Source organism: Somniosus microcephalus, unplaced genomic scaffold, assembly GCF_052327205.1.
Source record: "Somniosus microcephalus isolate GS21.2 unplaced genomic scaffold, FLI_Smic_1.0 unresolved_chr3, whole genome shotgun sequence".
NCBI lineage: Eukaryota > Metazoa > Chordata > Chondrichthyes > Squaliformes > Somniosidae > Somniosus > Somniosus microcephalus.
Window position 1 is genome coordinate 50,228,843 of NW_028225181.1, and position 23,622 is coordinate 50,252,464.

At 53.6% G+C, this 23,622-nt stretch overlaps 1 protein-coding gene across 1 annotated transcript in view; it reads right to left on the minus strand.

The window, feature by feature from the left end:
- Positions 1 to 213: 213 nt before the first annotated feature.
- Positions 214 to 23,622, minus strand: part of LOC147091424 (tapasin-related protein-like) — a gene marked incomplete at its 5' end in the record, with an annotated part of 57,813 nt that continues 34,404 nt past the window's right edge. The window contains 4 exons of the mRNA XM_085976780.1: positions 214 to 2,035; positions 2,312 to 2,340; positions 4,102 to 4,206; positions 16,702 to 17,031. Coding sequence (XP_085832906.1) covers positions 2,021 to 2,035; positions 2,312 to 2,340; positions 4,102 to 4,206; positions 16,702 to 17,031 — 479 coding nt within the window. The remainder of the gene's footprint in view (positions 2,036 to 2,311; positions 2,341 to 4,101; positions 4,207 to 16,701; positions 17,032 to 23,622) is intronic.

The window sequence follows — 23,622 nt, forward strand, 5'->3', positions numbered from 1 at the left end:
CTCTCCCCCTCCCCCTCTCTCTCTCCTCTCCCTCTCTCTCCCCCCTCCCTCTTTCTCCCCCCTCCCTTTCTCTCCCCCCTCCCTCTCTCTCCCCCTCCCTCTTTCTCTCCCCTTACCCCTCTCTCACCCCCTCCCTCTCTCTCTCTCCTCCTCCCTCTCCCCCTCTCTGCCCCTCACCCTCCCTGTCACATGACACAGAACACCTCTACAAGATTTCTATCAAATTGAACTTTATTAACTTCAATATTGCACACAGCACATTCACATTTCATATGAACAACTCCTTAATTTCAAACCGATCTCAGACGAGATGCTGAAGGTTAGGGGACTAGAGGGATGGGCTTCGATGGGAGAGTTAGGGGACTAGAGGGATGGGCTTCGATGGGAGAGTTAGGGGACTAGAGGGATGGGCTTCGATCGGAGAGTTAGGGGACTAGAGGGATGGGCTTCGATCGGAGAGTTAGGGGACTAGAGGGATGGGCTTCGATGGGAGAGTTAGGGGACTAGAGGGATGGGCTTCGATCGGAGAGTTAGGGGACTAGGGGGATGGTCTTCGATGGTAGAGTTAGGGGACTAGAGGGATGGGCTTCGATGGGAGAGTTAGGGGACTAGAGGGATGGGCTTCGATGGGAGAGTTAGGGGACTAGAGTGTTGGGCTTCGATGGGAGAGTTAGGGGACTAGAGTGTTGGGCTTCGATGGGAGAGTTAGGGGACTAGAGGGATGGGCTTCGATGGGAGAGTTAGGGGACTGGAGGGATGGGCTTCGATGGGAGTTTTAGGGGACTCGAGGGATGGTCTTCGATGGGAGAGTTAGTGGACTAGAGGGATGGGCTTCGATGGGAGAGTTAGGGTACTAGAGGGATGGGCTTCGATGGGAGAGTTAGTGGACTAGAGTGATGGGCTTCGATGGGAGAGTTAGGGGACTAGAGGGATGGGCTTCGATGGGAGAGTTAGGGTACTAGAGTGATGGGCTTCGATGGGAGAGTTAGGGGACTAGAGGGATGGTCTTTGATGGGAGAGTTAGGGGACTGGAGGGATGGGCTTCGATGGGAGAGTTAGGGGACTAGAGTGTTGGGCTTCGATGGGAGAGTTAGGGGACTAGAGGGATGGGCTTCGATGGGAGAGTTAGGGGACTGGAGGGATGGGCTTCGATGGGAGTTTTAGGGGACTCGAGGGATGGTCTTCGATGGGAGAGTTAGTGGACTAGAGGGATGGGCTTCGATGGGAGAGTTAGGGTACTAGAGGGATGGGCTTCGATGGGAGAGTTAGTGGACTAGAGTGATGGGCTTCGATGGGAGAGTTAGGGGACTAGAGGGATGGGCTTCGATGGGAGAGTTAGGGGACTAGAGGGATGGGCTTCGATGGGAGAGTTAGGGTACTAGAGTGATGGGCTTCGATGGGAGAGTTAGGGTACTAGAGGGATGGGCTTCGATGGGAGAGTTAGGGTACTAGAGTGATGGGCTTCGATGGGAGAGTTAGGGGACTAGAGGGATGGGCTTCGATGGGAGAGTTAGGGTACTAGAGTGATGGGCTTCGATGGGAGAGTTAGGGGACTAGAGGGATGGGCTTCGATGGGAGAGTTAGGGTACTAGAAGGATGGGCTTCGATGGGAGAGTTAGTGGACTAGAGTGATGGGCTTCGATGGGAGAGTTAGGGGACTAGAGGGATGGGCTTCGATGGGAGAGTTAGGGTACTAGAGTGATGGGCTTCGATGGGAGAGTTAGGGTACTAGAGGGATGGGCTTCGATGGGAGAATTAGGGGACTAGAGGAATGGGCTTCGATGGGAGAGTTAGGGGACTAGAGGGATGGGCTTTGATGGGAGTGTTGGAGGTCAAGATGGAGAGGATTCTCTGTGAGAGTTAAGGAACCTGCTGACCACACCAGGTGAGGTCAGGCTAACTTGGCACAGGCCGGTGATGGAGTCTGGGCCTTTCCTGTTCTCTCCACGTCTCCTCTTCTCAATGGATGGGCTCCCTGGTGCAGGATTCCTGTCGGACTCACCGGGAAACATTGAGGATCTCAGTTCATCGTCGCCTGAAAGGGGGAAAGAATTAAATCCACGTCAGTGAGGCCGGGGAAACTCGGGGACAGAATTAACTCGAGGGGCAGGCTCTGGGCCTACTTGCAGGCCTCGCCGGTCGCTGGCCTGCGATTGGTGGTCGGGGAGGGGCCAGCGGCAGGGTCGCGACCTTTCACCTTGCACCTCCGCCACAAGGCGGCCATTTTGTTTCTTTTATGCCAAGATTGGAAAGGGGTCACGAGGGATGGGGATCGAGGGCGGGAGGGTGAACGAAGGGGAAAATAACCCACCGTATCCTGTCCTGCTCCGTTCGGAGGTCCTGCGAAAGAAAGAGAGGGGAAATGGGATTACTTTAGGTGTCCTCCAAATCCAGAGTTAGTCCCCCCCCTTCCCTTCCCCGTCTCTCGCCACCCCTCCCCCAGTGCCGTTGACTCACAGCCTGCTTCCTGGTACCTCACCCAAGGGGCCCGCTCAGCATGAGCAGGATATTGCACTGTGGAGGGCATCACAGCCAGGCCCCGATCCTGTCTCACACGACCCCGGCCCACCACCCCACCCACATATCGAACCACCCCACCCCCATTCAGGGCTTGTCAAGAGCAGGAACCCCTGGTCGATTCACCCCCTCACCCCTCCCTAAGCGAGCAGTACTGAGGCTAACTATAGCTCTCTACACACCCCTACACCCAGCTCGACTGGGACTATCTAACTCAGCACAGGCCTTTCCTGCTCTGTGTCTCCTGATAGAGAGACTCCCTCTTTAAAAGGGGTCCCTGATGGTGTGACTCCCTCTATAAAAGGGGTCCCTGATGGAGAGAGACTCCCTCTTTAAAAGGGGTCCCTGATGGTGTGACTCCCTCTATAAAAGGGGTCCCTGATGGAGAGAGACTCCCTCTTTAAAAGGGGTCCCTGATGGAGAAACTCCCTCTTTAAAAGGGGTCCCTGATGGTGAGAGACTGCCCCTTTAAAAGGGGTCACTGATGGAGAGACTCCGGCCTAGAAATTCGGTGGGCTGCGCCACCAGTTAGCGCCCAAAGAGGGCACCCAGTGGCTTTAGCGCCACTGGCCACGCCTCCCGCGATATTTAGCGGGGTGCTAATGGCGGCATTAGCCTGTTGCACTGCGCCGCCACCGATGACGTCATCAGTGTGCGCAGCGCCCCGCTACCGCCCCGATCGCGATATTTGGTCGCGCCCGCCTCTGTAACGCCGGTCGCAAATCGCGCCCGGTTCACGGGGCCTACCTGTGGTGGCAGTGGCGCAAATTAAGGTGGAGGTGCGGGGCGGCCATTTTTTCCGGTGGCCGCCTGCCAGTACCTCCGTCCCCGGCCTCCTGATCCCCCCGCCGGGCAGTGCCGGCTGTGTCCCGAGAGCCCGGCACTTCTCCTCGGTGCCGGGCTCGTTTGCCGGCACTCGCGATCGCTCATCGCGCTGGTGCAGGTCCCTCCCCCTTAAGAAGCGGAGGAAGGCCTGCAGTACCACAGCGCGGCGTGTGGCGCTGCGGCACTTTGCGCTGCGACATTCAGCTTCAGCGCCCGAAGAGGGACGCGGGGCGCCTCGAGCAGCGCCCCGAGTCCCTCTTGGGGCATTCAAGATGAATTTCCGGCGGTCGCAACTGCTCCGATCGCAGCGGTTTGCGGCTCCACCGAATTTCTCCCCCTCCCTCTTTAAAAGGGGTCCCTGATGGAGAGACTCCCTCTTTAAAAGGGGTCCCTGATGGAGAGACTCCCTCTTTAAAAGGGGTCCCTGATGGAGAGACTCCCTCTTTAAAAGGGGTCCCTGATGGAGAGACTCCCTCTTTAAAAGGGGTCCCTGATGGAGAGACTCCCTCTTTAAAAGGGGTCCCTGATGGAGAGTCTCCCTCTTTAAAAGGGGTCCCTGATGGAGAGACTCCCTCTTTAAAAGGGGTCCCTGATGGAGAGACTCCCTCTTTAAAAGGGGTCCCTGATGGAGAGAGACTCCCTCTTTAAAAGGGGTCCCTGATGGAGAGACTCCCTCTTTAAAAGGGGTCCCTGATGGAGAGAGACTCCCTCTTTAAAAGGGGTCTCTGATGCGAATACTCTAGTAGCCGTGGTCCTTACCTGCTTGTTTGGGATTTTCTCGACAGAAGTGCATAAAGGCGAGGAGGAACAGGATTGAGGCGATGAGACTCCCGTAAAGAGCTGATTGACTGCCCTCCTTGGACCCTACAAGTGGGAAGAGAAGGGAGCAGATTAATAACCAACATGAGGGACAGTCGGACCACTGGATTACTGTCCAGTCTCTGAACTCGCTCCCCTGCCCCTACCCCATTCAACCCTCCTGAGGGAACGAGATTCACCCTCTGCTACCTAATGCCAATCGGAGGGGATTAACCCTCTCACCCACCTCCTCCCAGTTACCGACACCGGGCAGCCTGTTCCCTATCGGAGGGGGATTAACCCTCTCACCCACCTCCTCCCAGTTACCGACACCGGGCAGCCTGTTCCCTATCGGAGGGAGATTAACCCTCTCACCCACCTCCTCCCAGTTACAGACACCGGGTGTAATGATATCAGCAAATAGTGATGTTATTTGCCTGTTCGATTATGATGCCTTAATAGCATGATTGCAGGTATTGATTGCTTGTGCCTGACCAGCAGAGGTCATCTGACCAGACAAGCAGGCTGAGAGTTTTTAGTTTCACTTTAGCTGGAGCTGAAGCAAGGTCTCCTGTAAAAAGCTGTATAAAGTCTTGAACAAACCTCAGATTAAAAGTCATTCTCTTTTATAAATGTCTCATCATTGAACCCACAAAGAAATCAATACACCGGGCAGCCTGTTCCCTATCGGAGGGGGATTAACCCTCTCACCCACCTCCCCACAGTTACAGACACCGGGCAGCCTGTTCCCCTAGTGGAGGGGATTAACCCTCTCACCCACCTCCCAGTTACAGACACTGGGCAGCCAGTTCCCCTATCGGAGGGGATTAACCCTCTCACCCACCTCCTCCCAGTTACAGACACCGGGCAGCCTGTTCCCGATCAGTCGGGATTAACCAACTCACCCAGCTCCTCCCAGTTACAGACACCAGGCAGCCTGTTCCCGATCAGTGGGGATTAACCCACTCACCCACCTCCTCCCAGTTACAGACACCGGGCAGCCTCTTCCCTATGGGAGGGGATTAACCCTCTCACCCACCTCCTCCCAGTTACAGACACCGGGCAGCCTCTTCCATATCGGAGGGGATTAACCCTCTCACCCACCTCCTCCCAGTTACAGACACCGGGCAGCCTCTTCCCTATGGGAGGGGATTAACCCTCTCACCCACCTCCTCCCAGTTACAGACACCGGGCAGCCTGTTCCCTATCGGAAGGGATTAACCCTCTCATCCACCTCCTCCCAGTTACAGACACCAGGCAGCCTGTTCCCTATCGGAGGGGGATTAACCCTCTCACCCACCTCCTCCCAGTTACGGACACCGTGCAGCCTGTTCCCTATCGGAAGGGATTAACCCTCTCACCCACCTCCTCCCAGTTACACACACCGGGCAGCCTGTTCCCTATCGGAGGGGGATTAACCCTCTCACCTATTATGTCCGTGTATAATTGAGACACGGGCTGCAGGAGTTGATTATAACAAGTCTTTACTGAATGGAGACAACCTGGAAACTGAAACTACAGAAGCCTGCTAGGGCCTTTTATACAGGGGTGGTCACTGCCGGTACTGCAGTCTGAGACCAGTTATTCCCTTAAAGGTACATACACAACAATTCCTCCCCTTTTAGATAAACAGTACATAACATTCATTTAACAACTAAATAATAACTAATTACAATTACAATTACGGTTGCTAGATACATTGGTTGAAGTTAAGCAATTATAAGTTCAGTCTTTGAGGAGGCTTCCTGATTCTGTCTGGATAACGCCTCTTTGGGGTATCAGGTTCTTCTGGCAAGTTTGAGATGGGATCAATGTCGTTGTTTGGTTCGTCTGCTTCCAATATCACCGATTCTGCGGTAGATGCAATTGGTACTTCTGTTTCATCGCCAGGTGTATCAGATCGTGGTGTGGAGTTGACGTTTTCCAGTGATTCTAGAATCTGGTCAGCATGACGTCTTACAATGCTCTCTCCAACGTCCACGGTATACATTAGAGGTCCTTGCCGTGTACAGATCGTTCCTGGCTGCCATTTCTCTGTGCGGTAGTCCCGGGCCAAAACTGGTTGACCTATCTTAAAACTCCTGGTCGGCCTTTCATTCATATTCTGAAACTGCCTGTTCTCCACATCTCTTCTGACGTTTGGCTTAACCAAATCCAAGCGGCATCGTAGTCTTCGATTGAAGAACATCATGGCTGGAGTTTGGTTGGTAACCGCATGTGTCGCATTCCGGTAGGCAAACAAGAAGTTATCCACCTTGTGTTGTAGGGGTATATCTTCATTACACATTGCCTTGATAGCCTTCTTGAATGTTTGAACAAACCTCTCGGCCAATCCATTAGTGGCTGGATGATATGGGGTGGATGTGTAATGCTTAACACCATTGTTCTTTAAGAACCTCCGGAACTCTTCAGACACAAACTGTGGTCCATTGTCAGAGCAAATCTGTTCAGGCAGCCCATTCCTGGCGAATATGGTTCGTAAGACTGCGATAGTTTTTTCTGTGGTGGTTGAGGACATTTTTATTACCTCTGGCCACTTTGAATGTGCATCCACCGCAATTAAAAACATCGAGTCCATAAAGGGACCAGCAAAATCAATGTGCACCCTTTGCCATGGAGATGAGGGCCACTCCCATGGATGTAGAGGGGCTTGTGGTGGGGCGTTTTGGACCTTCTGGCATCCTGTACAGCTCTTGGTCATCTCATCGATTTCTCCATCGATTCCCGGCCACCACACAAACGCTCTGGCTAAGTTCTTCATTTTTACCCCTCCCAGATGACCCTCATGAAGCTCATTGAGCACTCTATCCTTCAATTTGGGTGGAATTACTACTCTGGATCCACACATCAAGGTTCCTCTGCACACTGACAGCTGTTCTCTTCTTGGCGAGAATGCTGGCAGCAGTGGTTCGCCATGTGCTGGCCATCCCTTCACCGTTAAATCATAGACCGAGGAGAGTGTCGGGTCATTTCGTGTTTCCTTTTCTATGTTTGCATTCGTCACAGGGAGACATTCGACTATAGTCGAGTGGAATAACTCCACTGGATGCACTGCCAGTTCTTCTTCCACCGTCGTCAACGGTAGGCGCGACAATCCATCAGCATTCCCATGCTGTTTAGTTCCTTTGTACTCGATGTCATATTGGTGTGCCCCTAGGAAAAGGGACCACCACTGTAGCCGTTGTGCCGTCATTATCGCTACGCCCTTCTGAGGGTTGAAAATGGAGACGGGAGGTTGATGATCAGTTAGTAGAGTAAATTTCTGACCGTGCAGTTAGTGATTGAACTTCTTCACCCCCCACACCAGGCTGAGGGCCTCTCTGTCAATCTGGGCGTAGTTACGGTCGGCTGAAGTTAACGAGCGTGACGCAAAAGCTATCGGCCTCTCTGAACCATCAAGGAATTTATGTGACAGTACCGCCCCAATGCCGTAGGGAGACGCATCACATGCCAGTCTTATCGGTAGTGATGGGTTATAGTGAGCCAATACTTCTCTTGAAGTGATTAGGTCCTTACTCCTCTGAAAGGCCTGCTTACATTCAGTGCTCCATTTCTATGCTACTCCCGTTCGTAGTAGGGCGTTCAGTGGATGCAGAATTGTGGACAAATTCGGCAAAAACTTATGGTAGTAATTCACCAATCCGAGGAATGACCTCAGTTGCGACACATTTTCAGGCGCTGGAGCCTTAACTACCGCTTCAATTTTGTCAGGGGACTTATGCAACCCCTCTTCATCAATCACGTGGCCACAATACGGTATCTGTTTCTTAAAAAACTCGCACTTGGGGCGATTGGCTCGTAGCCCATGTTCACGTAGTCTAGTGAGCATCTGCTCTAGGTTGGCAAGGTGTTCACTGTCATCTCCACCTGTCACTAGGATGTCGTCCAAGTAACACTGAGTCCCCGGAATCCCTTGCAGAACTTGTTCCATCGCTCTTTGCCATATCGCCAGAGCTGATGCTACTCCGAATACCAGTCGATTATACTGGTAAAGGCCTTTGTGAGTGTTTATCGTGAGATACTTCCTAGAGGATTCTTCAACCTCCATCTGCAAATATGCTTGTGCTAGGTCAATTTTTGTAAAACGCTTCCCTCCAGATAGTGAGGCAAAGATATCTTCTATCCTTGGAAGAGGATATTGTACTGTGTGAAGGACTGGGTTCACTGTCACCTTGAAGTCCCCACAGATGCGAACCTTCCTTGGCTCCTCAGACTTATTGTTTAACGTTTTCTTCATGACAGGAACGATGGGTGTCGCCCACTCGCTCCAGTCTACCTTAGATAACACGCCTGCATTCTCCAGATTCTCCAGCTCTGCCTCGACGGCTGGGCAAATTGCATATGGTACCGGTCTTGCTTTGAAAAACTTGGGAATTGCATTCTCCTCTATTTTTATCGAGGCGGTTACGCCTTTAAGAGTGCCCAGTTCTTGTTGAAATACCTCTTTGGCGTCAGCTAAGATTGTTGACAATCGTCCAGGAGTGACGTCGTCATCCTTTTTACCAGCCACCGTCAGTGCCTGAATGGAGTGCCAGTCTAAACTTATCTTTCTGATTCATTCACGTCCCAATAACGGTGGTCCACCATCTTGCAGTATGTCGAGATAAAATTTCTGCATTTTCTTGCCGTTGTATTCGACAGGCACCCTTATTTTTCCTCTGGGGTATACTTTTTGCCCCGTATAGGTCCTCAAGACAATGGATGTCTCTCTCAAGGGTATGTGTGAGAATAGCCGCTCGTAGTCTCGTCGATTCATGACGGTTAGAGCTGATCCTGTATCCAATTCCATTTTGACTTGGGACCCTGCTATCGTGAGGGTGACCCAAATGGTTCGGTGATCCTCTTTTGCGGTTACGTTGTGAAGTTTGAGACAGCTTAGTCTCTTGTTCCCGGATTCACTATCGCTCATCTGGTCTTCGGAACAACTGTCCGTCATCTTTTGTACTTTCCTGTATGGTTCCTTAGTAGCCTTTTTGTTGTCGTTGGTCTTCTTCCCAGACCTGCAAACTCGTGAAATGTGTCCCATCTTTCCGCATTGCCTGCATATTTTGTCCTTGGACCAGCAGTCCTTCTGGTCATGGTTTGTTCTGCCGCAGCGATAACATTTTGCAAATCCCCGTGTCATTTCTTGGGTGCCGTATTGCTGTGGCTTTTGTTGTATTTCCGCAGCTCCCCTTGCTGCTGCTTCGTACGATACTGCCACGCTAAAAGCCTTATCTAGCGTCAGCTCTTTCTCTGAGAGTAACCTCTTCTGGATTCCTTCACTCAGGAGTCCACAGACAAATTTGTCCCGTAAGGTATCTGCCAGTCCTGCTCCGAACTGGCAGTGCTTTGATAGCTTGCGTAGTTCCATAAGGTAATCAGCATTGCTCTCATTTTTATGCTGATTTCTCCTGTGGAATTTAAATCTTTCTGCTATCAGCAGCGGTGTAGGATTTAGGTGTTCCTGTAGGATAGCAACAATTTCGTTAAAACTCTTCGCCTTCGGTTTGGCTGGAGTAATCAGGTCCCGCAATAGGCCGTACGTTCTTGCGCCCATTAAATTTAGCAATACTGATGCCTTTTTCTCATCGGCTATTTCGTTTGCCTCGCACTATACCTCGACTCTTTCCACATACGTGGTCCAGTCTTCTATTGCATTATCGAAGGCAGTGATATCGCCAGTCTTTGGCATCTTGAAAATCTAAGATGGCGCCTCCCGCGCTTTGCCTTCTTCCCCGATTTAACATAATGGCGCCTCCCGCACTTTTGTCTTCTCCGCTGTTGCTAGCGCTGTTGCTGGCGCCGCTCTCCGCGTGGCAAACTGCAGCTCCTCGCGGCTTTCTGCGTGTTTAATTTTAATTTTTTTTATTTCCCCGTTGTCGGAACAACCCTGCGGGGCTCTTGCCTCCCTCTTCTCGGGTCTGTACGCTGCCCGGCTTCGTAGCACCGGCCGCACCCAGGGTGCTCCACCCTCTCTCTCTCTCCTCTTCCCGACAACGCTGCTCGGCCCCGTTGCAAGCCACCCGCTCGAACTCTAGACCGCCGCAGCCCAGGAAGGATCAGTGTACTACCTGCCAGCAGCCCGATTAGCTGAAGCACCGCCGACAGGATAACCAAGCCCCGCTCTCGACAGCCTCTCCTGCAAATCTTCAACTCCGCTGACTCAGAGACGGATGCCCACGGTCGACACCCGTTTCTACTGTTTCTTTCTTCCTTCTGCCCGCGACCTCTCATAACTTCGCTTCAGGGATGGATCTCCATGAGGTGGTGCAGACTGTAGGTAAGTTCGTATCTGCTCGTCGCCAGTATTATGTCCGTGTATAATTGAGACACGGGCTGCAGGAGTTGATTATAACAAGTCTTTACTGAATGGAGACAGCCTGGAAAATGAAACTACAGAAGCCTGCAAGGGCCTTTTATACAGGGGTGGTCACTGCCGGTTCTGCAGTCTGAGACCAGTTATTCCCTTAAAGGTACATACACAACATCACCCACCTCGTCCCAGTTACAGACACCGGGCAGCCTGTTCCCTATCGGAGGGGGTTTAACTCTCTCACCCACATCCTCCCAGTTACAGACACCGGGCAGCCTGTTCCCTATCGGAGGGGGATTAATCCTCTTACCCACCTCGTCCCAGTTACAGACACCGGGCAGCCTGTTCCCTATCGGAGGGGGTTTAACTCTCTCACCCACCTCCTCCCAGATACAGACACCAGGCAACATGTTCCCTCTCGGAGGGGGATTAACCCTCTCACCCACCTCCTCCCAGTTACAGACACCGGGCAGCCTGTTCCCCTATCAGAGAGGATTAACCCTCTCACCCACCTCCTCCCAGTTACAGACACCGGGCAGCCTGTTCCCTATCGGAGGGGATTAACCCTCACAGCCACCTCCTCCCAGTTACAGACACCAGGCAACCTGTTCCCTATTGGAGGGGATTAACCCTCTCACCCACCTCCTCCCAGTTATAGACACTGGGTAGCCTGTTCCCTATCGGAGGGTAATTAACACTCTCACCCACCTCCTCCCAGTTACAGACACTGGGCAGCCTGTTCCCTATCAGAGGGGATTTACTTTCTCACCCACCTCCTCCCAGTTACAGACACCGGGCAGCCTGTTTCCTATCTAAGGGGATTAACCCTCTCACCCACCTCCTCCCAGTTACAGACACCGGGCAGCCTGTTCCCTATTGGAGGGGATTAACCCTCTCCCCCACCTCTTCCCAGTAACAAACACCGGGCAGCCTGTTCCTTATCGGAGGGGGATTAACCCTCTCACCCATTTCCTCCCGGTTACAGACACCGGGCAGCTTGTTTCCGATCGGAGGGGATTGACCCTCTCACCCACCTCCTCCCAGTTACACACACCGGGCAGCCTGTTCCCTATCGGAGGGTATTAACCCTCTCACCCACTTTCTCCCAGTTACAGACACCGGGCAGCCTGTTCCCTATCGGAGGGGATTAACCCTCTCACCCACTTTCTCCCAGTTACAGACACCGGGCAGCCTGTTCCCTATCGGAGGGGATTAACCCTCTCACCCACCTCCTCCCAGTTACAGCCCGACCGGGCAGCCTGTTCCCCTATCGGAGGGGGTTAACTCTCTCACCCACCTCCTGCCAGTTACACACACCGGGCAGCCTGTTCCCTATTGGAGGGGATTAACCCTCTCCCCCACCTCTTCCCAGTTACATACACCGGGCAGCCTGTTCCTTATCGGAGGGGAATTAACCCTCTCACCCATTTCCTCCCAGTTACAGACACCGGGCAGCTTGTTTCCTATCAGAGGGGATTAACCCTTTCACCCACCTTATCCCAGTTACACACAATGGGCAGCCTGTTCCCTTTCGGAGGGGATTAACCCTCTCACCCACCTCCTCCCAGTTACAGACACCGGGCAGCCTGTTCCCTATCGTAGGAGGATTAACCCTCTCATCCACCTCCTTCCAATTACAGATACTGGGCAGCCTGTTCCCTATCGGAGGGGATTAACCCTCTCATCCACCTCCTTCCAATTACAGAGACTGGGCAGCCTGTTCCCTATCGGAGGGGATTAACCCTCTCATCCACCTCCTCCCAGTTACAGACACCGGGCAGCCTGTTCCCTATCGGAGGGGATTAACCCTCTCACCCACCTCCTCCCAGTTACAGACACCGGGCAGCCTGTTCCCTATTGGAGGGGATTAACCGTCTCATCCACCTCCTCCCAGTTACAGACACCGGGCAGCCTGTTCCCTATCAGAGAGGATTAACCCTCTCATCCACCTCCTCCCAGTTACAGACACCGGGCAGCCTGTTCCCTATCGGAGGGGATTAACCCTCACAGCCACCTCCTCCCAGTTACAGACACCGGGCAGCCTGTTCCCTATCGGAGGGGATTAACCCTCTCACCCACCTCCTCCCAGTTACAGACACCGGGCAGCCTGTTCCCTATCGGAGGGGATTAACCCTCTCACCCACCTCCTCCCAGTTACAGACACCGGGCAGCCTGTTCCCTATCGGAGGGGATGAACCCTCTCACCCACCTCCTCCCAGTTACAGACACTGGGCAGCCTGTTCCCTATCGGAGGGGGATTAACCCTCTCACCCACCTCCTCCCAGTTACAGACACCAGGCAGCCTGTTCCCCTATCGGAGGGGGATTAACCCTCTCACCCACCTCCTCCCAGTTACAGACACCAGGCAGACTGTTCCCTGTCACAGGGGATTAACACTCTCACCCACCGCCTCCCAGTTACAGACACCGGGCAGCCTGTTCCGCTATCGGAGAGGATAAACCCTCTCACCCGCCTCCTCCCAGTTACAGACACCGGGCAGCCTGTTCCCCAATCGAAGGGGATTAACCCTCTCACAAACCTCCTCCCAGCTACAGACACCAGGCAGCCTGTTCCCTATCGGAGGGGATTAACTTGCTCACCCACCTCCTCCGAGTTACAGACACTAGGCAACCTGTTCCCTATCGGAGGGGGATTAACCCTCTCAACTACCTCTTCCCAGTCACAGACACCGGGCAGCCTGTTTCCTATCTAAGGGGAATAACCCTCTCACCCACCTCCTCCCAGTTACAGACACCGGGCAGCCTGTTCCCTATCGGAGGGGATTAACCCTCTCACCCACCTCCTCCCAGTTACATACACCAGGCAGCCTGTTCCCTATTGGAGGGGGATTAACCCTCTCACCCACCTCCTCCCAGTTACAGACACCAGGCAGCCTGTTCCCTATCGGAGGGGATTAACCCTCTCACCCACCTCCTCCCAGTTACAGACACCGGGCAGCCTGTTCCCTATCGGAGGGGATTAACCCTCTCACCCACCTCCTCCCAGTTACAGACACTGGGCAGCCTGTTCCCTATCGGAGGGGGATTAACCCTCTCACCCACCTCCTCCCAGTTACAGACACCGGGCAGCCTGTTCCCTATCGGAGGGGGATTAACCCTCTCACCCACCTCCTCCCAGTTACAGACACCGGGCAGCCTGCTCCCTCTCGGAGGGGATGAACCCTCTCACCCACCTCCTCCCAGTTACAGACACCGGACAGCCTGTTCCCTATCGGAGGGGATTAACCCTCTCACCCACCTCCTCCCAGTTACAGACACCGGGGCAGCCTGTTCCCTATCGGAGGGGATTAACCCTCTCACCCACCTCCTCCCAGTTACAGAAACCGGACAGCCTGTTCCTTATCGGAGGGGATTAACCCTCTCACACACCTCCTCACAGTTACACACACCGGGCAGCCTGTTCCGTATCGGAGGTGATTAACCCTCTCACCCACCTCCTCCCAGTTACAGAAACCGGACAGCCTGTTCCTTATCGGAGGGGATTAACCCTCTCACCCACCTCCTCCCAGTTACAGCCACCGGGCAGCCTGTTCCCCTATCGGAGGGGGTTAACTCTCTCACCCACCTCCTGCCAGTTACACACACCGGGCAGCCTGTTCCCAATTGGAGGGGATTAACCCTCTCCCCCACCTCTTCCCAGTTACATACACCGGGCAGCCTGTTCCTTATCGGAGGGGGATTAACCCTCTCACCCATTTCCTCCCAGTTACAGACACCGGGCAGCTTGTTTCCTATCAGAGGGGATTAACCCTTTCACCCACCTCCTCCCAGTTACACACAATGGGCAGCCTGTTCCCTATCGGAGGGGATTAACCCTCTCACCCACCTCCTCCCAGTTACAGACACCGGGCAGCCTGTTCCCTATCGTAGGAGGATTAACCCTCTCATCCACCTCCTTCCAATTACAGATACTGGGCAGCCTGTTCCCTATTGGAGGGGATTAACCATCTCACCCACCTCCTCCCAATTACAGACACCGGGCAGCCTGTTCCCCTATCGGAGGGGGTTAACTCTCTCACCCACCTCCTCCCAGTTACAGACACTGGGCAGCCTGTTCCCTATCGGAGGGGGATTAACCCTCTCACCCACCTCCTCCCAGTTACACACACTGGGCAGCCTGTTCCCTATCGGAGGGGATTTACCCTCTCACCCACTTTCTCCCAATTACAGAGACCGGGCAGCCTGTTCCCCTATCGGAGGGGGTTAACTCTCTCACCCACCTCCTGCCAGTTACAGACACCGGGCAGCCTGTTCCCTATCGGAGGGGATTAACTCTCTCACCCACCTCCTCCCAGTTACAGACACTGGGCAGCCTGTTCCCTATCGGAGGGGGATTAACCCTCTCACCCACCTCCTCCCAGTTACACACACTGGGCAGCCTGTTCCCTATCGGAGGGGATTTACCCTCTCACCCACTTTCTCCCAATTACAGAGACCGGGCAGCCTGTTCCCCTTTCGGAGGGGGTTAACTCTCTCACCCACCTCCTGCCAGTTACAGACACTGGGCAGCCTGTTCCCTATCGGAGGGGATTAACCCTCTCACCCACCTCCTCCCAGTTACAGACACCGGGCAGCCTGTTCCCTATCGGAGGGGATTAACCCTCTCACCCACTTTCTCCCAGTTACAGACACCGGGCAGCCTGTTCCCTATCGGAGGGGGATTAACCCTCTCACCCACCTCCTCCCAGTTACAGACACCGGGCAGCCTGTTCCCTAACGCAGGGGGATTAACCCTCTCACCCACCTCCTCCCAGTTACAGACACCGGGCAGCCTGTTCCCTATCGGAGGGGATTAACCCTCTCACCCACCTCCTCCCAGTTACAGACACTGGGCAGCCTGTTCCCTGTCGAAGGGGATTAACCCTCTCATCAACCTCCTCCCAGTTACAGACACCGGACAGCCTGTTCCCTATCGGAGGGGATTAACCCTCTCACCCACCTCCTCCCAGTTACAGACACTGGGCAGCCTGTTCCCTATCGGAGGGGGATTAACCCTCTCACCCACCGCCTCCCAGTTACAGACACCGGGCAGCCTGATCCGCTATCGGAGAGGATAAACCCTCTCACCCACCTCCTCCCAGTTACAGACACCAGGAAGCCTGTTCCCTATCGGAGGGGATTAACTTGCTCACCCACCTCCTCCGAGTTACAGACACTAGGCAACCTGTTCCCTATCGGAGGGGGATTAACCCTCTCACCCACCTCTTCCCAGTTACAGACACCAGGCAGCCTGTTTCCTATCGAAGGGGATTAACCCTCTCCCCCACCTCCTCCTAGTTACAGACACCGGGCAGCCTGTTCCCTATCGGAGGGGATTAACCCTCTCACCCACCTCCTCCCAGTTACAGACACCAGGCAGCCTGTTCCCTATCGGAGGGGATTAACCCTCTCACCCACCTCCTCCCAGTTACAGACACCGGGCAGCCTGCTCCCTCTCGGAGGGGATTAACCCTCTCACCCACCTCCTCCCAGTTACAGACACCGGGCAGCCTGTTCCCCTATCGGAGGGGTTTAACCCTCTCACCCACTTTCACCCAGTTACAGACACCGGGCAGCCTGTTCCCCTATCGGAGGGGGTTAACTCTCTCACCCACCTCCTGCCAGTTACAGACACTGGGCAGCCTGTTCCCTATCGGAGGGGATTAACCCTCTCACCCACCTCCTCCCATTTATAGACACCGGGCAGCCTGTTCCCTATCGGAGAGGATTAACCCTCTCACCCACCTCCTCCCAGTTACAGACACCGGGCAGCCTGTTCCCTATCGGAGGGGATTAACACTCTCACCCACTTTCTCCCAGTTACAGACACCGGGCAGACTCTTCCCTATCGCAGGGGATTAACTCTCTCACCCACCTCCTCCCAGTTACAGACACCGGGCAGCCTGTTCCCTACCGGAGGGCGATTAACCCTCTCACCCACCTCCTCCCAGTTACAGACACCGGGCAGCCTGTTCCCTATCGGAGGGGGATTAACCCTCTCACCCACCTCCTCCCAGTTACAGACATCGGGCAGCCTGTTCCCTTTCGGAGGGGATTAACACTCTCACCCACCTCCTCCCAGTTACAGACATCGGGCAGCCTGTCCCCTATCAGAGGGGATTAACCCTCTCACCCACCTCCTCCCAGTTACAGACACCGGGCAGCCTGTGCCCTATCGGAGGGGATTAACCCTCTCACCCACCTCCTCCCAGTTACAGACACCGGGCAGACTGTTCCCTGTCGGAGGGGGATTAACCCTTTCCTTACCGGTCCAATTTTCAAGGCGGAGCCTTTTGATGACGGGCGTCTCCAGGGCGATGTGAGACACCTCGCACGTGTAGACCGCCCCGGCCTCCGCCGTGCTGGGCGCCACCTCCACCGAAGCCGAGAGGTTGAATGTCCCATCTTTGTTGCGACGGTGGCTGGAGAAGGAGATGCCGGAGAGGGCACGAGGTTCAAGGTTGTCCCCCGGGATCTCCACCGTCCACCTCACGGTGACATCCAGAGGGTAATAGCGACCGATCTCGCAGGTGAGCCACTCCCGCATTCCTTCCCGGAAATACATGGTGTCCGGGTTCATCCGTAACTGCGGGGACTCTGCAAGACAATCGAGAGATCGAGTGAGAAATATGCCTTGGGTCCCTCTCCCTCAGGGAGATATCTGTACACTGACTGGTGTCTCTCAGTCCCTCTCCCTCAGGGAGATATCTGTGCACTGACTGGTGTCTCTCAGTCCCTCTCTCTCAGGGAGATATCTGTACACTGACTGGTGTCTCTCAGTCCCTCTCTCTCAGGGAGATATCTGTACACTGACTGGTGTCTCTCAGTCCCCTCTCTCAGGGAGATATCTGTACACTGACTGGTGTCTCTCAGTCCTCTCTCTCAGGGAGATATCTGTGCACTGACTGGTGTCTCTCAGTCGCTCTCTCTCAGGGAGATATCTGTACACTGACGGGTGTCTCTCAGTCCCCTCTCTCAGGGAGATATCTGTACACTGACTAGTGTCTCTCAGTCCCCTCTCTCAGGGAGATATCTGTACACTGACTAGTGTCTCTCAGTCCCTCTCCCTCAGGGAGATATCTGTACATTGACTGGTGTCTCTCAGTCCCTCTCTCTCAGGGAGGTATCTGTACACTGACTGGTGTCTCAGTCCCTCTCCCTCAGGGAGATATCTGTACACTGACTGGTGTCTCTCAGTCCCTCTCCCTCAGGGAGATATCTGTACACTGACTAGTGTCTCTCAGTCCCTCTCCCTCAGGGAGATATCTGTACACTGACGGGTGTCTCTCAGTCCCCTCTCCCTCAGGGAGATATCTGTACACTGACTGGTGTCTCTCAGTCCCCTCTCTCAGGGAGATATTTGTACACTGACTGGTGTCTCTCAGTCCCTCTCCCTCAGGGAGATATCTGTACACTGACTGGTGTCTCTCAGTCCCTCTCTCTCAGGGAGATATCTGTACACTGACTGGTGTCTCTCAGTCCCTCTCCCTCAGGGAGATATCTGTACACTGACTAGTGTCTCTCAGTCCCTCTCCCTCAGGGAGATATCTGTACATTGACGGGTGTCTCTCAGTCCCTCTTCCTCAGGGAGATATCGGTACACTGACTGGTGTCTCTCAGTCCCTCTCTCTCAGGGAGATATCTGTACACTGACTGGTGTCTCTCAGTCCCTCTCCCTCAGGGAGATATCTGTACACTGACTGGTGTCTCTCAGTCCCTCTCCCTCAGGGAGATATCTGTACACTGACTGGTGTCTCTCAGTCCCTCTCTCAGGGAGATATCTGTACACTGACTGGTGTCTCCCAGTCCCTCTCTCTCAGGGAGATATCTGTACACTGAAGGGTGTCTCTCAGTCCCTCTCTCTCAGGGAGATATCTGTGCATTGACTGGTGTCTCTCAGTCCCTCTCCCTCAGGGAGATATCTGTACACTGACTGGTGTCTCTCAGTCCCCTCTCTCAGGGAGATATTTGTACACTGACTGGTGTCTCTCAGTCCCCTCTCTCAGGGAGATATCTGTACACTGACGGGTGTCTCTCAGTCCCCTCTCTCAGGGAGATATCTGTACACTGAGTGGTGTCTCTCAGTCCCTCTCTCTCAGGGAGATATCTGTACACTGACTGGTGTCTCCCAGTCACTCTGTCTCATGGAGATATCTGTACACTGACTGGTGTCTCTCAGTCCCTCTCCCTCAGGGAGATATCTGTACACTGACTGGTGTCTCTCAGTCCCCTCTCTCAGGGAGATATCTGTACACTGACTGGTGTCTCTCAGTCCCTCTCTCTCAGGGAGATATCTGTACACTGACTGGTGTCTCTCAGTCCCCCCTCTCAGGGAGATATCTGTACACTGACTGGTGTCTCTCAGTCCCCCCTCTCGGAGATATCTGTACACTGGCTGGTGTCTCTCAGTCCCCTCTCCCTCAGGGAGATATCTGTACACTGAATGGTGTCTCTCAGTCCCTCTCTCTCAGGGAGATAGCTGTACACTGACTGGTGTCTCTCAGTCCCTCTCTCTTAGGGAGAAATCTGTACACTGACTGGTGTCTCTCAGTCCCTCTCTCTCAGGGAGATATCTGTACACTGACTGGTGTCTCTCAGTCCTCTCTCTCAGGGAGATATCTGTACACTGACTGGTGTCTCTCAGTCCCTCTCTCTCAGGGAGATATCTGTACACTGACTGGTGTCTCTCAGTCCCTCTCTCTCAGGGAGATATCTGTACACTGACTGGTGTCTCTCACTCCCTCTCTCTCAGGGAGATATCTGTACACGGACTGGTGTCCCTCAGTCCCCTCTCCCTCAGGGAGATATCTGTGCACTGACTGGTGTCTCTCAGTCCCCTCTCTCTCAGGGAGATATCTGTACACTGACTGGTGTCTCAGTCCCCGTCTCTCAGAGATATCTGTACACGGACTGGAGTCTCTCAGTCCCCTCTCTCTCAGGGAGATATCTGTACAATGACTGGTGTCTCTCAGTCCCTCTCTCTCTGGGAGATATCTGTACACTGACTGGTGTCTCTCAGTCCCTCTCTCAGAGAGATATCTGTACACTAACTGGTGTCTCTCATTCCCTCGCTCAGAGAGATATCTGTACCCTGACTGGTGTCTCTCAGTCCTCTCTCTCAGGGAGATATCTGTACACTGACTGGTGTCTCTCAGTCCCCCCTCTCAGGGAGATATCTGTACACTGACTGGTGTCTCTCAGTCCCCTCTCTCTCAGGGAGATATCTGTACACTGACTGGTGTCTCTCAGTCCCTCTCTCTCAGGGAGATATCTGTACACTGACTGGTGTCTCTCAGTCCTCTCTCTCAGGGAGATATCTGTACACTGACTGGTGTCTCTCAGTCCTCTCTCTCAGGGAGATATCTGTACACTGACTGGTGTCTCTCAGTCCCTCTCTCTCAGGGAGATATCTGTACACTGACTGGTGTCTCTCAGTCCCTCTCCCTCAGGGAGATATCTGTACACTGACTGGTGTCTCTCAGTCCCCTCTCTCTCAGGGAGATATCTGTACACTGACTGGTGTCTCTCAGTCCCCTCTCTCAGGGAGATATCTGTACATTGACTGGTGTCTCTCAGTCCCCTCTCCCTCAGGGAGATATCTGTACACTGACTGGTGTCTCTCAGTCCCTCTCCCTCAGGGAGATATCTGTACACTGACTGGTGTCTCTCAGTCCCTCTCTCTCAGGGAGATATCTGTACACTGACTGGTGTCTCTCAGTCCCTCTCTCTCAGGGAGATATCTGTACACTGACTGGTGTCTCTCAGTCCCCTCTCTCTCAGGGAGATATCTGTACACTGACTGGTGTCTCTCAGTCCCTTCTCTCAGGGAGATATCTGTACACTGACTGTTGTCTCTCAGTCCCTCTCTCTCAGGGAGATATCTGTACACTGACTGGTGTCTCTCAGTCCCTCTCCCTCAGGGAGATATCTGTACACTGACTGGTGTCTCTCAGTCCCTCTCCCTCAGGGAGATATCTGTACACTGACTGGTGTCTCTCAGTCCCTCTCCCTCAGGGAGATATCTGTACACTGACTGGTGTCTCTCAGTCCCCTCTCTCAGGGAGATATCTGTACACTGACTGGTGTCTCTCAGTCCCTCTCTCTCAGGGAGATATCTGTACACTGACTGGTGTCTCTCAGTCCCCTCTCTCAGGGAGATATCTGTACACTGACTGGTGTCTCTCAGTCCCTCTCTCTCAGGGAGATATCTGTACACTGACTGGTGTCTCTCAGTCCCTCTCCCTCAGGGAGATATCTGTACACTGACTGGTGTCTCTCAGTCCCTCTCTCTCAGGGAGATATCTGTACACTGACTGGTGTCTCTCAGTCCCTCTCTCTCAGGGAGATATCTGTACACTGACTGGTGTCTCTCAGTCCCTCTCTCTCAGGGAGATATCTGTACACTGACTGGTGTCTCTCAGTCCCTCTCTCTCAGGGAGATATCTGTACACTGACTGGTGTCTCTCAGTCCCTCTCTCTCAGGGAGATATCTGTACACTGACTGGTGTCTCTCAGTCCCTCTCTCTCAGGGAGATATCTGTACACTGACTGGTGTCTCTCAGTCCCTCTCCCTCAGGGAGATATCTGTACACTGACTGGTGTCTCTCAGTCCCTCTCCCTCAGGGAGATATCTGTACACTGACTGGTGTCTCTCAGTCCCTCTCTCTCAGGGAGATATCTGTACACTGACTGGTGTCTCTCAGTCCCTCTCTCTCAGGGAGATATCTGTACACTGACTGGTGTCTCCCAGTCACTCTGTCTCATGGAGATATCTGCACACTGACTGGTGTCTCTCAGTCCCTCTCTCTCAGGGAGATATCTGTACACTGACTGGTGTCTCTCAGTCCCTCTCTCTCAGGGAGATATCTGTACACTGACTGGTGTCTCTCAGTCCCTCTCTCTCGGGGGAGATATCTGTACACTGACTGGTGTCTCTCAGTCCCTCTCTCTCAGGGAGATATCTATACACTGACTGGTGTCTCTCAGTCCCTCTCTCTCTGGGAGATATCTGTACACTGACTGGTGTCTCTCAGTCCCTCTCTCTCAGGGAGATATCTGTACACTGACTGGTGTCTCTCAGTCCCTCTCTCTCAGGGAGATATCTGTACACTGACTGGTGTCTCTCAGTCCCTCTCTCTCAGGGAGATATCTGTACACTGACTGGTGTCTCTCAGTCCCTCTCTCTCAGGGAGATATCTGTACACTGACTGGTGTCTCTCAGTCCCTCTCTCTCAGGGAGATATCTGTACACTGACTGGTGTCTCTCAGTCCCTCTCTCTCAGGGAGATATCTGTACACTGACTGGTGTCTCTCAGTCCCTCTCTCTCAGGGAGATATCTGTACACTGACTGGTGTCTCCCAGTCACTCTCTCTCAGGGAGATATCTGTACACTGACTGGTGTCTCTCAGTCCCTCTCTCTCAGGGAGATATCTGTACACTGACTGGTGTCTCTCAGTCCCTCTCTCTCAGGGAGATATCTCTCAGTCCCTCTTTCTCAGGGAGATATCTGTACACTGACTGGTGTCTCTCAGTCCCTCTTTCTCAGGGAGATATCTGTACACTGACTGGTGTCTCTCAGTCCTCTCTCTCAGGGAGATATCTGTACACTGACTGGTGTCTCTCAGTCCTCTCTCTCAGGGAGATATCTGTACACTGACTGGTTTCTCTCAGTCCCTCTCTCTCAGGGAGATATCTGTACACTGACTGGTGTCTCCCAGTCACTCTGTCTCATGGAGATATCTGCACACTGACTGGTGTCTCTCAGTCCCTCTCTCTCAGGGAGATATCTGTACACTGACTGGTGTCTCTCAGTCCCCTCTCTCTCAGGGAGATATCTGTACACTGACTGGTGTCTCTCAGTCCTCTCTCTCAGGGAGATATCTGTACACTGACTGGTGTCTCTCAGTCCCTCTCTCTCAGGGAGATATCTGTACACTGACTGGTGTCTCCCAGTCACTCTGTCTCATGGAGATATCTGCACACTGACTGGTGTCTCTCAGTCCCTCTCTCTCAGGGAGATATCTGTACACTGACTGGTGTCTCTCAGTCCCCTCTCTCTCAGGGAGATATCTGTACACTGACTGGTGTCTCTCAGTCCTCTCTCTCAGGGAGATATCTGTACACTGACTGGTGTCTCTCAGTCCCTCTCTCTCAGGGAGATATCTGTACACTGACTGGTGTCTCCCAGTCACTCTGTCTCATGGAGATATCTGTACACTGACTGGTGTCTCTCAGTCCTCTCTCTCAGGGAGATATCTGTACACTGACTGGTGTCTCTCAGTCCCTCTCTCTCAGGGAGATATCTGTACACTGACTGGTGTCTCTCAGTCCCTCTCTCTCAGGGAGATATCTGTACACTGACTGGTGTCTCTCAGTCCCTCTCTCTCGGGGGAGATATCTGTACACTGACTGGTGTCTCTCAGTCCCTCTCTCTCAGGGAGATATCTATACACTGACTGGTGTCTCTCAGTCGCTCTCTCTCAGGGAGATATCTGTACACTGACTGGTGTCTCAGAGTCCCTCTCTCTCAGGGAGATATCTGTACACTGACTGGTGTCTCTCAGTCCCTCTCTCTCAGGGAGATATCTGTACACTGACTGGTGTCTCTCAGTCCCTCTCTCTCAGGGAGATATCTGTACACTGACTGGTGTCTCAGTCCCTCTCCCTCAGGGAGATATCTGTACACTGACTGGTGTCTCTCAGTCCTCTCTCTCTCAGGGAGATATCTGTACACTGACTGGTGTCTCTCAGTCCCTCTCTCTCGGGGGAGATATCTGCACACTGACTGGTGTCTCTCAGTCCCTCTCCCTCAGGGAGATATCTGTACACTGACTGGTGTCTCTCAGTCCCTCTCTCTCAGGGAGATATCTGTACACTGACTGGTGTCTCTCAGTCCCTCTCTCTCAGGGAGATATCTGTACACTGACTGGTGTCTCTCAGTCACTCTCTCTCAGGGAGATATCTGTACACTGACTGGTGTCTCTCAGTCCCTCTCTCTCAGGGAGATATCTGTACACTGACTGGTGTCTCTCAGTCCCTCTCCCTCAGGGAGATATCTATACACTGACTGGTGTCTCTCAGTCCCTCTCTCTCGGGGGAGATATCTGTACACTGACTGGTGTCTCTCAGTCCCCTCTCTCTCAGGGAGATATCTATACACTGACTGGTGTCTCTCAGTCCCTCTCTCT